This window comes from Capra hircus, chromosome 3, assembly GCF_001704415.2.
Source record: "Capra hircus breed San Clemente chromosome 3, ASM170441v1, whole genome shotgun sequence".
Classification (NCBI taxonomy): Eukaryota; Metazoa; Chordata; class Mammalia; order Artiodactyla; family Bovidae; genus Capra; species Capra hircus.
The window spans coordinates 85,510,740-85,526,097 of NC_030810.1; the positions used below are offsets into that span (position 1 = coordinate 85,510,740).

General features: G+C 40.9%; 1 protein-coding gene across 1 annotated transcript in view; it reads right to left on the minus strand.

The window, feature by feature from the left end:
* Positions 1 to 12,180, minus strand: part of SLC25A24 (solute carrier family 25 member 24) — a 58,883-nt gene extending 46,703 nt beyond the window's left edge. Inside the window, exons 1-2 of the mRNA XM_018045838.1 lie at positions 11,707 to 12,180; positions 367 to 493 (exon numbers count right to left, since the gene is read on the minus strand). Of these exons, the coding sequence (XP_017901327.1) occupies positions 367 to 493; positions 11,707 to 11,889 (310 nt within the window). The 5' untranslated portion in view covers positions 11,890 to 12,180. The remainder of the gene's footprint in view (positions 1 to 366; positions 494 to 11,706) is intronic.

Genomic DNA, 15,358 nt, shown 5'->3' on the forward strand with positions numbered 1-15,358 from the left:
ATTTCCTTCTCCGGGGAAAACACTTGTGCTTAGTATGAATAAAAATAAATCTCTCTTGCTCAGAGAGCAAGAAAACATAATTGTTATTTTTTAACCATAACTTTAAGTCAAATCAGTATAAGGTTCCATAATTAATATTTTACAAAAGGCCCTACTCACAGTTTATGATTCATTGGACAAAATTACATATAACTTTTCCCCACTAAAAACATTCTATATAAAAATCATATACTAAGGAAAACAAATATTAACACAAGCAATAATTATCATCTTAAAAAGACAGACTAAAATATACATTCTTTTAGACTTTTGGAAGCATAGAAGTGCTTCTTCATAGCTGTTGATGAACAGAAAATAAAGACAAACCATCATTATTTTTGTCCAAACTCTTAAATGCCAATTTCATTTTTTTCTCATGGTCTTTAAGGTACTTCATAAATTCTTCAAAATCCAGCTTCCCATCTTTGTTGACATCACCAGTAGTGAAAATTTTCTATAAAAAAGAAAAAAATTAGAGATATTTTATATGGGTTAAAAATACAGAATTTTTTGTCCAAAAACTTTAAGCAAATTGGCTATTTTCCTATTAAGAAATGTATTTTATAAATTCTAAGATAGAAGACAAAATCTTGACCTAAATTTAAATGTTTAAAACAGTCTTTTCCCCTTTGAGTTTCCAAAATTACATGACCTCTTCCTAAAGATGATCCTTATAAAAAGCTGTCATATCAAATTGTCTCTCTCTATCAAGAAAAATCATTTGTTTTGAGAAATATTATTTCAGAAACAATAATATACATACACACACTCTCTCTCTCTCTCTCTATATATATATATATAATGTTCAGTTCAGTTCAGTCGCTCAGTTATGTCCGACTATTTACGACCCCATGAATCTCAGCATGCCAGGCCTCCCTGTCCATCACCAACTCCTGGAGTTTACCCAAACTCATGTTCATAGAGTCGGTGATGCCATCCAGCCATCTCATCTTCTGTCGTCCCCTTCTCCTCCTGCCCCCAGTCTCTCCCAGCATCAGGGTCTTTTCCAATGTATATGGATACAATAATAAAATATGTATACTATGTATATAATTGTATGAATACAACACAAGATGGATACTATATATTCACATATAATACTATAATATGTATACACATAACACTATATATGGACACACATATATACAAAAGATAAATGTATACCAGTAATGTAGGGTTAGGTTAACATGTTTTTTTTTTAATCTTATAATTTACCACAGTAACAGAATAAAAAAGTCATATGATCACCCCAGTAAATGTAGAAAACTTTTTGATGGATTCTACATCAATATGACTAAAAATTCTGAGCAAACTAAAAACTCTGAGTAGTGCTTCCTCAAACTAATAAAGTATATCTACAAAGAATTCTGGTCTTTTTTGTTTAAACTAGTATCAGTAGAATTCTCTTATCTGCAACCTAAATAGTCTTGATTCAAATGCCACCAATCATTACATTTTAAAAGCAAATACATTTTATTGTCATTAAAAATAATTATTAATCTTTAATTACTTTCAAAATTAGATTAAGGATGATCTTCATCTAGAAATTATTTTCTGATTACTCAATACATACACTGAGATTTGCACTTGTGTCTTGGCTCAAAGGCAGGAAGAAGAGTGAGAAACTTTATAGTAGGAAAAAAGGAGTTTCCCAGTGTGCCCTGACTGGAGACTGCTGGCCTGGGAAAACTGGATTTAAGTGGGTCACCCTGTGTGATTGGTTGGGGGACATATTTAGCTCTTTCTGGTTGGTCCTAAATTGGAAGCAGGGACAAAAATAGGGGAATCTGTCAGTGATCAATCAATTCCTGGCCATTTGGGGCTGTTACCGAAGTCATTGTTTAGCTTCTTGGACTGTCACCAGAGATAGCATTCCCTGAAATAAAAGGTTTTGTGTGGTTACTGTATTGCTGTAAAGGGCAATATTGCATAGGAACCTGGAATGTGAGGTCCATGAATCAGGGCAAATTGGAAGTGAAAAAACAGGAGATGGCAAGAGTGAACATTGACATTTTAGGAATCAGTGAACTAAAATGGACTGCACTGGGTGAATTTAACTCAGATGAGCATTATATATACTACTATGGGCAAGAATGCCTTAGAAGAAATGTATTAACCATCATAGTCAACAAAAGGGTCTGAAATGCAGTACTTAGATTCAGTCTCAAAAATGCCAAAAATGATCTCTGCTTGTTTTCAAGGCAAGCCATTCAATATCATGGTAATCCAAGTCTATGCCCCGACCAGTAATGCTGAAAAGCTGAAGTTGAACAGTTCTATGAAGACCTACAATACCTTCTAGAATTAACACCAAAAAAAGATGTCCTTTTCATTATAGGGGACTGGAATGCAAATGCAGGAGTCAAGAAACACCTGGAGTAACAGGCAAATTTGGCCTTGGAATATGGAATGAAGCAGGGCAAAGGCTAATAGAGTTCTGCTAAGAGAACTCACTGGTCATAGCAAACACCCTCTTCCAACAACACAAGAGAAGACTCTACACATGGACATCACCAGATGGTCAATACTGAAATCAGATAGATTTCACATCTATCAGAAAGATAGATTCATTGCAGCCAAAGATGGAGAAGCTCTATATAGTCAGCAAAAACAACACCGGGAGCTGACTGTGGCTGTGGCTCAAATCATGAACTCCTTAGAACTCACTAGACCATTCAGGTATGACCTAAATCAAATCCCTAACGGTTATACATTGGAAGTGAGAAACAGATTTAAGGGACTAGATCTGATAGACAGAGTACCTGATGAACTACGGACAGAGGTTCGTGACATTGTAGAAGAGACAGAGAGCAAGACCACCCCCAAGAAAAAGAAATGCAAAGAAAGCAAAATGGCTGTCTGAGGGGGCCTTACAAATAGCTGTGAAAACAAGAGAAGCAAAAACCAAAGGAGAAAAGGAAAGATATACCCATCTGAATGCAGAGTTCCAAAGAATAGCATGAAGAGATTAAAAAAACCTTCCTCAGAGATCAGTGAAAAGAAATAGAGGAAAACAAGAGAATGGGAATGACTAGAGATCTCTTCAAGAAAATTAGAGATACCAAGGGAACATTTCATGCAAAGATGGGCTCAATAAAAGACAGAAATGGTATGGACCTAACAGAAGCAGATATTAAGAAGAGGTGGAAAGAATACACAGAAGAACTGTACAAAAAAGATCTTCACAATCCAGAATCATGATGGTGTGATCACTCACCTAGAGCCAGACATCCTGGAATGTGAAGTCAAGTGGGCCTTAGAAAGCATCACTATGAACAAAGCTGGTGGAGGTGATGGAATTCCATGTGAGCTATTTCAAATCCTGAAAGATGATGCTGTGAAAGTGCTGCAGTCAACATGCCAGCAAATGTGGAAAACTCAGCAGTGGCCACAGGACTGGAAAAGGTCAGTTTTCATTCCAATCCCAAAGAAAGGCAATGCCAAAGAATGCTCAAACTACCACACAATTGCACTCATCTCACACACTAGTACAGTAATGCTCAAAATTATCCAAGCCAGGCTCAACAATATGTGAACTGTGAACTTCCAGGTGTCCAAGCTGGATTTAGAAAAGGCAGAGAAACCAGAGATCAAATTGCCAAAATCTGCTGGATCATTGAAAAAGCAAGAGAGTTTCAGAAAAGCATCTATTTCTGCTTTATTGACTATGCCAAAGCCTTTGACTGTGTGGATCACAATAAACTGTGGAAAATTCTGAAAGAGATGGGAATACCAGACCACCTGACCTGCCTCTTGAGAAACCTGTATGCAGGTCAGGAAGCAACAGTTAGAACTGGACATGGAACAACAGACTGGTTCCAAACAGGAAAAGGAGTACGTCAAGGCTGTACATTGCCACCCTGCTTATTTAACTTATATGCACAGTACATCATGAGAAACACTGGGCTGGATGAAGCACAAGCTGGATTCAAGATTGCCAGGAGAAATATCAATCACCTCAGATATGCAGATGACACCACCCTTATGACAGAAAGCAAAGAAGAACTAAAGAGCCTTTTGATGAAAGTGAAAGAGGAGAGTGAAAGAGTTGGCTTAAAGTTCAATATTCAGAAAACGAAGATCATGGCATCTAGTCCCATCACTTCATGGGAAATAGATGGGGAAACAGTGGAAACAGTGGCAGACTTTATTTTGGGGGCTCCAAAATCACTGCAGATGGTGATTGTAGCCATGAAATTAAAAGACGCTTACTCCTTGGAAGTAAAGTTATGACCAACCTAGATAGCATATTAAAAAGCAGAGTCATTACTTTGCCAACAAAGGTCCGTCCAGTCAAGGCTATGATTTTTCTAGTAGTCATGTAGGGACATGAGAGTTGGACTATAAAGAAAGCTGATCGCCGAAGAGTTTATGCTTCTGAATGGTAGTGTTGGAGAAGACTCTTGAGAGTCCCTTGACTGCAAGGAGATCCAACCTGTCCATTCTAAAGGAAATCAGTCCTGAATGTTCATTGGAAGGACTGCTGTTGAAGCTGAAACTCTAATACTTTGGCCACCTGATGCGAAGAGCTGACTCAGTTGAAAAGACCCTGATGCTGGGAAAGATTGAAGGCGAGAGAAGGGCACAACAGAGGATGAGATGGTTGGATGGCATCACTGACTCAATGGACATGAGTTTGAGTAAACTCTGGGAGGTGGTGATGGATAGGGAGGCCTGGCGTGCTGCAGTCCACAGGGTCGTTAAGAGTCGGACACGACTGAGTGACTGAACTGAACTGAACTGATGTGGTTACTGCAGAGTCCACTGGAGTTTTGATACGTAAGCCCTCATCAGCAACAAAAAGCCTTTTTATATGGCTCACACCATCTATTACCAAGAACAACAACAAACAAACAAACAAAATTTTTGTTTTGATAAAGAAGTAAAGTGTTTCAAAGACTGAACCAGTTTATGGCATAATCTAGAATTTCTTATGAAAGGTTAGTTTATTCCTAATAAATAAATAAAAGTCACACTTGAAAATCTAAGTACAAGAGACGCTTTAAAAAAGCATTAAGGGCAATAGGTTTAAAAAGAAAAACATAAAAATCCAAGTGCAATTTACAGAGAGAATATTTTCGACTGGCCTGGTCTATAGACAACATGCAGTCCAGGCCTCTGATGTTACAAATGGAGAAATCAAGACACAGTGCTAGGCATATAATATGTGCTCAAAATACAACTGATCCATGACTGAATGGATGATTAAAATATAGACTTCCAAAGTTCACACAGCTTATTAGAAGAAGAGTTTTATCAAATCTTAACATGACAGAACTCAACTGACAGTTTTTTGAGCATGAAGTGCTAATTTTTCAAATGAATTTGCCAATCTTTACCTCTCATGGATCTCCCAGTCTTCTGAGTTAAACATCCAAAGAGCAAATATTATTGGAAAAAAATAATTATACTCAATAATAACTTCCAAACAGAAAATTACTTGGAAATATCAAAAATGCATGTGGCATCACATACTGAGAAGGATCCTCTAACCTAGGTTGCTGGGGAAAAGATCTGCAAAGCAAACAATGCCCAAGCTCATTTTTAAAAGTCTGATGATTACAGCAAGTTATAAGGACATATTGGCTTGGGTGAGACCCCAAGACTACAAGCCATTCAGACTGATTGTCCTCCTTCAAAGTCCAATATTAGAGAAGTTTCAACTACCACACAACTCTCAAAACACACACATAGTGATTATGCCAGTTCCCTAAAGAGAGGAGGGAGCATTCTTGGGCTTGATGCTCATAGGCTACTAATAACAGGTGAGTACCTTGAACAAGGTGACTCCAAAAACCAGTCTGCATCCAATATCTTGAGAGTAATTTGAATTCAGAAGCCCGAGTTCATCTCTAGTTAGTTATTTTGTCTCAGGCCTTGCCTTGAAGTCTTTTTCCTTCCCTGGATACTTCTGGAACACTTAATAATGATTAGTTATTGTATTCCTTACTATATTCCTAAATTATCATATCAGAGCCAGGGAGGAAACTGAGAAAAATGCTTGAGAAGACTATTAGTACAATTGTTATTCTTCCTACAGTAACGTTGGTAATTGACCTGAAAACTACACTGGCAGCCCAGATCAAGTTTAGGAACCTGTAAATTTGACCGTAGGTTTCTCTGCCCAAGGCTCCGGCCAGAACTCTCAGCCCCAACATCTCTCCGATCACAGCCCCTCTGAAGCCCACCTTCTCTCCATCCTGAACGACCCCTACACCCTGCAGGCCTTCCTGAAGCTCAAAGATGTCCAGGGTCCCGTCTTCATTATGGTCTAGGTGAGAAAACAGTTTTTCATAGGAGGCGTCCATCTGGGATGTCTCTGGCGAGAGAAGCGACTAGAGTGGTCCACGCTGTGACCCTGTGAGTCTCGAGGTGAATGTGAAAGGCAAGATGGCAATCTCTGCCCACCGCAGGCCGGGTTGGAAGAGACCTGAAGCAGCAGCTGTCTCTCTGCTACCAAAGCCCTTCTGCCAGGTACAGAACAGGAAGGCGACCGTGCAGGCAACGGCTCCAGAGCAGAGGCACACGGTGCACGCGGCGTTGGGGGCCAGATCTGGCGTGCGAGGTCGCTGAGTTCCCGCCCCACCCCTGATCATCCAATCAGAAAGCCTGTTTCCACCTCACTCCAGGAAGTCTTTTCTCCAGAAGCTTCCTGAAAGACTTCTGCACAGGTCTGTCTCTAGAGGTAGAACTTCTTTTTAGAGAAAAGTGGGTAGGGGAATTTTGAGACATGGACTGTGGAGTCGTAATGACTAGTGGTGTTGGTCCACCTTTTTTTTCTTTTTTTTAAGTTGTTTAATCACACTTTTTAAGACTTCTTCTAAGGTTAAGGAACTTGGGAATCCTTGTAACAATGCTAGGACCTGAATGAAAATTTGCCAGCACGGGCCTTTCCTTCTGTGATCATCCCCACACCCCTAGCCAGGTCATTATCTTCACTGGGTTTCTGCAGTGGCTCCAGAACAAATATGAAATTCTTTGAGCTGCTTACCTTCTAGCTCTTGGTAATCCTCTCAGCTGTAAGAGTCCTATGCCTCTTATGATTCTAAGTCTCTCCTGAGAAAGTTACAGTAAGAGAAGAGTTTGTGCCTGTGAATACATGGCAGGCAACTCAAGTTTTAAAATTGTCCATGACTTCAGAGGCCAGCTGAACACAACTGTTAGATCAGTTAGCTGTGAACATGGGTACAGGAATATCTTCATATGCTACACAGTCTGCCCCATTTCCCCTTCCCCTATTAATAAAAGAATTACTACTAAATGGTGCCATGATTTAAGGAGAAATAAAAAATAATCTGTAAAAATCTGTATAAAAAAAGTCAAGATCTTCCTTTTTTCATTATATTGCCTTATTCATTCTAAATCTAGATTTGTTTGTTTGTTTGTTTGGTCCTATACTATTACAAAGCTTTCCAAGCCTAAATTGAATCAACATAAGAACTTCCAGGTAAAATTGCTGACTCTTCATCAGTTTATTTTTCTGATTTCCATTTCAGTAAATTAAAATGCAGATCATTTCTTCTCCTCTTTGATGTTCTGAAATTTTTTTCCTCAGAGTATCTCAAATGATATCCAAATATTAATATCCTTTTAGAATGTTTTAATGTGGCTTTTGATGAAAAACAAGGAGGAGGAGGAAGGGCAGAAGGAAGAAAAGGAGAGGGAGGAGGGGAGGGGAAGGGGGAAAGAGAGGAGGGATATTCTAAGGAAAAAAAAAGCAGACAGAATTACTAGATTCTTGTGGGAATATTAGCAATAACTACTGTATTTCCTTGTTTCTCATACTACCTTCTACAAACAATTCCTGAACCCTAGAAGAACTTAATGTGAATTTTATCTCTTCTAAAACATTAATTGCATAATGAGGCAATTTGGAAACATGTAAAGGCAGGGTCAATCAGAAGAAGAAACTGTAGTGCATTCACTTCTGGCCTGTGTGTCAGGCACTGTGCCCGGGGGCTCACTGGAAGGACTGATGCTGAAGCTGAAACTCCAGTACTTTGGCCACCTCATGCGAAGAGTTGACTCATTGGAAAAGACCCTGATGCTGGGAGGGATTGGGGGCAGGAGGAGAAGGGGACTACAGAGGATGAGATGGCTGGATGGCATCACTGACTCAATGGACGTGAGTTTGAGTGAACTCCGGGAGTTGGTGATGGACAGGGAGGCCTGGCGTGCTGTGATTCATGGGGTCACAAAGAGTCAGACACGACTGAGCGACTGAACTGAACTGAACTGATGCTACAAGGGTAGGCAAGAAACAACTAAAAGAGCTATTCACCAAGAAGATATAACAGTGCTAAATCTGAATTCACCAGTAGTACAGTCCACCGCTGCTAAGTCACTTCAGTCGTGTCCGACTCTGTGCGACCCCATAGACAGCAGCCCACCAGGCTCCCCCGTCCCTGGGATTCTCCCGGCAAGAACACTGGAGTGGGTGTACAGTCCACTATATAGTCTATTTTTAAACTATAAAAGGGGGAAAATGACAAAATTATAAAGTTGGCAAATCTACAGTTACAGAGATTCTGACACTTCTTTTTAATAGTGACTATAAAAACAGTATTAGATATTTAAAGCCTATAATTAGTTGATTGTTTATTAGGTACCAGGTATTATTCTAAGTATTTAACATATTTTAATTCATTTATACTTCACAATAACTCTATGAAATAAGTACTGATATCACCTCTGTCACAGATGTGGAAACTGAGGCTAGGGAGATTTTAAAATTTGCCCCAAAGTTACCAAGTAAGTAGCACAATCGTGATTTAAACCCAGATAGTTTGGCTAGACTTTTCTTACAAGTTCATCTATGTGTGCAAAAAGATGTTTGTCTAGCAAAACTATGGAAACAAAAGATCGGTGGTTGGGGGTGGGAATGAATAGGCAGAGCACAGAGGACTTTTAGGGCAGTAATAGCACTCTATATATATTATAATAATGAATGCATGTCATTATACATTTGTCCAAACCCATAGAATATACAATACCAAGAGTGAACCCTAAAGTAAGCTATGAACTTAAAGTGATAATGATGTGTCAATGTAGGTTCATCCTTGGTAAAAAAAAAAAAAAAAAAAAAAGTACCACTCTGTGGGGGAGGCTTATGTATGTGATGTCTAGGGGCAGAGGGTGTATGGGAAATCTCTGTACCTTCCTCTCAATTTTGTTGTAAACCAAAAACTGCTCTAAAAAATACTTTTATATGTTTATCTTATCTTATACAGCATTTCGGAGAAGGCAATGGCACCCCACTCCAGTACTCTTGCCTGGAAAATCCCATGGACAGGGGAGCCTGGTAGGCTGCAGTCCATGGGGTCGCTAAGAGCCAGGCACAACTGAAGCGACTTAGCAGCAGCAGCATACAGCATTTCTGCGCATCTTACAACAGGAGAACTTTTGGTTTTCTGTCCTATATATGCTGGAAATAAAACCATTAACAACTGCTTTACAGTTGAATATTTAATTGATTAATTTTTAATAACCAACTTTTAATTATTTCAAATGAGCCACTGCCTTGTTTAGGGTATTTCAAATCACAAGCCTTAAATCTTTTTGTATCACTCTGCTTAGATCATGAGACATGATCCTCATCTTCAGGATGTTTGGTATTAGTGGAGGACACAGTCAATAAATAAAAATACCTTTTGGAGAGACCAGTGATGAACTTGTCTATAGAGGGTGGTCCGGAAAAGCTCATCCCAGAGAGATGATATTTAATTTTTTTTTAATCCTCTATTTTTTCCTAATCATAAAAATAATAATGTATGATCATTTTAAAAAACTGAAATAATACAAAAATTATGAAGAAGAAAGTAAAAAGGTAATTTAACTCCTACCATCCAAAAGCAATCATTATTACACTTTTATTGAAGAATCAAAAAAGAGTACTGAAAATAGTTAATATCTGGCGTGAGCACAGATAGTGATAGTATATATATATGTATGTATGTGTAAAATATATTTTATGTATATATATAAGATACATATATTATGTATGTGACAAATACATGCCATCCTGTTATATACGTTTGCATACACACAGTTTTATACAACTTATTTTATAATATATTCTTATAGAAATTTTAGAAAACTGAAGACATTTTTTATTCCTGAATTCCCTCTTTTTCTTAAGCAGTCTTGCCAGAGGTTTTATTTATTCATACTTTCAAAGAACCAACAAAGAAAGCATATATTTTGAAATTTAAAGCACACATTTAAATAATTCATGGGTCAGGGATGAAATCATATTGGACATTAGAAAACACTGGGAGCTAAGTTATGACAAAAATACAAACTTATGGGATGAGACGAAAAAAGTGATCAAAGGGATATTGTAGCTCAAAATGGGCTTCCCTGGTGGCTCAGATGGTAAAGAATCTGCCTGCAATGCAGGAGACCCAGGTTCGACCCCTGGGTCAGGACGATTCCCTGGAGAAGGGAATAGCAACCCACTCCTGTATTCTTGCTTGGAGAATTCCATGGACAGAGGAGCCTGGCCGGCTACAGTCCATGGCGTCACAAAGAGTCAGTTACTGAATCAAACATTCAACTCAAGAAATCAGAAAAGGGGCAAATGAGTAAACCTAAAGAAAGTAGAAAGAAATAAACAAAAGCTAATGGGAGAAAATTTGAAAACATACAATCAGCAAAAAATACCAAAGTTGGCCACGACAGGAGAAGGACTGGCAATAAAAAAAGATCTGGTGAGATTGAAGGTGGGAGGAAGAAGAAAACAACTAGAGATACAGTCAGAACTTCTTTAAAACCGTAAGTGAGTATAAGTATTATGAACCTTAGACAAAATGGGCAGTTTCCTAAAAGTTGTAGCTTACTAAATCTGACTCAAGAAGAAACAGCCACTTGAAGAGACCTGTAACTACTACAGGCATTGGATGAGTAGCTTAAAATACTACTATAAAACAGTTGTCGGCTCTCAGAACGTATTCACTTTCCCTCTCGGGATAGAGAATGCCAAAGTGTCCTCTCACGTTTCAGAGGGGCTGGAGAGGTTCCAAATATCTCCGCCCTGCTTATAGGAGCTGCTCCCAGGCTCACAATTATGACTCAGAGAAGCCGAAATTGCTCAGACGACGGGCCAACCCTTTAGGTCAACTTGTGGACTTTGGGTATTAAGAATGTCTTAAACAATGGAATGTTGCCTCTCCTCCTCAACGGGAAGTTGGGAGGGAAATACGATGGTTTTTCAAACAGTTCTAAAACTGCAAATTGTCTGGTGTAAGAAAGCAGCTTCGAAGAGAGATACAAAATGTGAGCCTTTTTACACAACTTGGAGCCACTGAAGTGTGAGAGCTAAAAAAAAAAAAAAAAAAAAAATTCATTAAATGTTTGCAGAGGCTGAGAGCTACAAAAAGGGAGTGGAGGGGTACCAAAAGTCCTGGGAGGATTTTTAACTGTTAGCGAGCTAGAGCACTGCCGCACTCATTTTTCTGGAAAAACACCAGTAGCCTTTCAGATCTCGACGAGCATCCGTTCCGGAGTACCTGGCCGCGGTCCCCATCCCCGAGCTTCTGAACCATTCGCGGGCTGGCCGCCTCAAGTTTGGCCTCTTCCTGCAGAGCAGCGGGCCGCCGCCCTAGTCCTGGAGCACCCAGAGTCCCTGCAGCCCTCCCGGCCCTCGGGCCGCGCCCCGCAGGGACCCACCTCCTCGGCGTCCTGGCCCAGGGGGATGCCCAAGCTTTTGAGCCCCTCCTGCAGCTCGCTGATGTCCACCACGCCGTCCCCGTTGCGGTCCAGTTTCTGAAAGAGGGTCTCGTAGCGCGTCGGCGGCTCCACGTCCTGGCAGGCCGCCGTGGGCAGCACGAAGCCCCGCAGCCAGCGCAGCATGGTCCCGGAGGTGCTGGCCCGCCCAGCCGAGGGAGCTCAGGGGGGGCAAGGCCTGGCGGCTAAGGGACTGCCACTTGCAGTCCGACGAGCCGAGACCCTACGAGCCGCCTCGGCGCACAGGGAGTGGCCGCTCTCGCTGCGGCTCTGGGAGGAGCTCGCTGGCGCCGGCCTCCCCGAGAAGCGCGGGGGACGGGCCAGGCGCAGCCTGGGACGGGCAGGAAGTGCAAAGGCTGCGGGGTGGGGCCCGGGAGGGGCACTGGGACCCGGTGAGTGAGCGCTGCTCCATCTGAGTGGAGCAGCCGGAGATGCCCCAGAGACTGTGGGGTTCTGCGTCAGCCTGTTAAAGAGGGGCGAGGGTGTGCGTGCGTCGGGGTTGGGAGTGGGGGGGCAGCCTGACGCTCAGGTTACTTAACTTCAAGCCCTCCCTCCCTTCACGGTTTGTAGCCCTGGTGAACTGCCCAGAAATAGTTCTCTCCGCAGGGAAATTGGGCCTTCTCCGGCTTTGTTTCGCACACATCTCTTTTTTCCCTGCATCTCCACAGATCCAGTCTCTGGATCTGTTTTCCGTTCACAGAAATGAGAGAGTTGGGTGGCCGTACACCTGGGATGGGAATTAAGCTTTAAAACGCAGAGGAGTTAAATCTGAAAGCAATTTAAAAAATGAAAAGGAACACCTAAAACTAATACAGGGTTGTATAATTGTAGCTCAATAGAAGTGGGCTTGGGGGTGGAGGAGACTACTATTTCGCAGAAAAAGTCAGCATCCATCCAGGTGGATGGGGCTACTTCGATCTACAGCTTAGTGTGATCTGCCTGATGAGTTTTAGACTCTTAGCACATATCAGAAAAACTTCAGGCCGCTCCTCCTCAAGATGGATGCTGCTACAAGGCTTGGGATTACTGCTCAGGAAATTCAGAACTCTCACTGCATAACATGGGGTAAGCGAAGGAACGGTGGACTTACAGAGAAAATACCAGGCAGGGTCCTAATCTTTCAGCTGAAATGTGAAATCGGAGATGTGTCATAAGCTCCCTGGGTAGCCTCTCATCAGTAAAACAAGAGTATGAGTATCTGCCTCTTAACAGGGTTGTATACTGTATGTGAAAGATACTAACACTCTCAAGTACCACCAGTCAGGTGAAATATTAATTTAGTAGTGCTCTGTTCATCCACAGCTGCTTATAACAACTATCACTGGGTTCCTATTATCTGCAGGAGATACAGATCTGTACTTATAAATAAGGATCTGCCCACATCTTTTGAATTATTAAACAAAGACTAGTTGCAGCTAGTTAATTAGTCCAGAGTAACTACTAAACAAAACCCAGAAACTCAGACCTTGAATTTACTTCCCCTCATACTATTTTGTATATTTAAGACATATGCAAATCTAGAATTTGTAAACTGAGGGCTGCCTCTTTAGTTACAATCATCTTGAAACCCATTTATTTGCTTTTTTTTTACTCTCAATTTCCAGTTTTGTTAATCAATAACCTCAGATATGCAGATGACGCCACCCTTATGGCAGAAAGTAAAGAGGAACTAAAAAGTCTCTTGATGAAAGTGAAAGAGGAGAGTGAAAAAGTTGGCTTAAAGCTCAACATTCAGAAAACGAAGATCATGGCATCCAGTCCCATCACTTCATGGGAAATAGATGGGGAAAGAGTGGAAACAGTGGCTGACTTTATTTTGCTTGGCTCCAAAATCACTGCAGATGGTGATTGCAGCCGTGAAATTAAAAGACGCTTACTCCTTGGAAGTAAAGTTATGACCAACCTAGATAGCATATTCAAAAGCAGAGACATTACTTTGCCAACAAAGGTCCATCTACTTAAGGCTATGGTTTTTCCAGTGGCACGTATGGATGTGAGAGCTGGACTGTGAAGAAAGCTGAGCGCCAAAGAATTCATGCTTTTGAACTGTGGTGTTGGAGAAGACTCTTGAGAGTCCCTTGGACTGCAAGGAGATCCAACCAGTCCATTCTAAAGGAGATCAGTCCTGGGTGTGCATTGGAAGGACTGATACTAAAGCTGAAACTCCAGTACTTTGGCCACCTCATGCAAAGAGTTGACTCGTTGGAAAAGACCCTGATGCTGGGAAAGATTGAGGGCGGGAGGAGAAGGGGACGACAGAGGATGAGATGGCTGGATGGCATCACCAACTCAACGGACATGAGTTTAGGTGAACTCTGGGAGTTGGTGATAGACAGGGAGGCCTGGCGTGCTGCAGTTCATGGGGTCGCAGAAAGTCAGAAACGACTGAGCGGCTGAACTGAACTGATCCTCTTCCTTTGGAAAGGTCCTTAAACATCCTCAAATTTTCTACCCATCCTTGAAAAATCTCTGTTAATCCCTACTATGAACACTCTGTAATTGAAGAGAAGCTCCTTGAAATGGTCGTCTCAGACTCTAATTTTTTTTTTTTTCCTTCTTCTTTTTCTTGTAGTAAATAGAGGAATTACTTGTCAACATTTTGACTGACAGAGAAAGACAAATATCATTCATTAATGCATATATATGGAATCTCAAAAGATAGAACCTATCATCCTATATTCAGGGCAGCAAAGGAGACAGAGACACAAAGAACACACTTTTGGACACAGTGGGAGGAGAGGGCGGGATAATTTGAGAGAACAGCATTGAATCATATACACTGCTGTGTGTAAAAGAGATAGCCAGTGGGAGTTCGATGCGTGACGCAGCGAACCCAAAGTCAGTGCTCTGTAGCAGCCTGGAGGGATGGGGTGGGGAGGGAAGTGGGAGGGGACACGTGGATGCCTATGGCTGACTCATGTTGAGGTATACCAGAGGCCATCACAAAGTACTGGAGTAACTATCCTCCAATTAAAATAAATAATTTAAAATTTTTAACTTAACTGACAAACTTATGTTTGCACAAAACTTGTACAAGAATGTTCATAGCTGCTTTCTTCATAATTACCAAAACCCATAAATAAGCAAAAAGTTCTTAAATGGGTGAATGGTAGATAAGCAACCTATGTCGCATTCCTACAATGGAATACTACTCAGCAATAAAAAGGAATGGACTGATGCATGCAGCCATACATTACACGACATCCTAGAAAAGGGAAAACTATAGTGACAAAACAGATCAGTGGTTATCAGGTGCTGAGGAGCTGGGGGGAGTGATGGAACTGTTCTATGTTTTGATTACAGCTGTGTTTACACAACTGTATGAGCTTGTTAAAATGCACAGCACTATGTACTAAAATGGTTTAATTTTACTCTGTGGAAACATATATCAATAAATCTGACTTTTTAAATATGCAGATGACACCACACTTATGGCAGAAAGCAAAGAACTAAAGAGCCTCTTGATCCCACAAGAGTTGGATCACCTTAGTGACTAAACAAGAATAACTTTAACTAGCAGAGATTTTCAAACTTTAACATGTGAAAGATGACCTGGGGCTCAGTGTAAGTGCAACTCTTATATAGCAGACCTGGG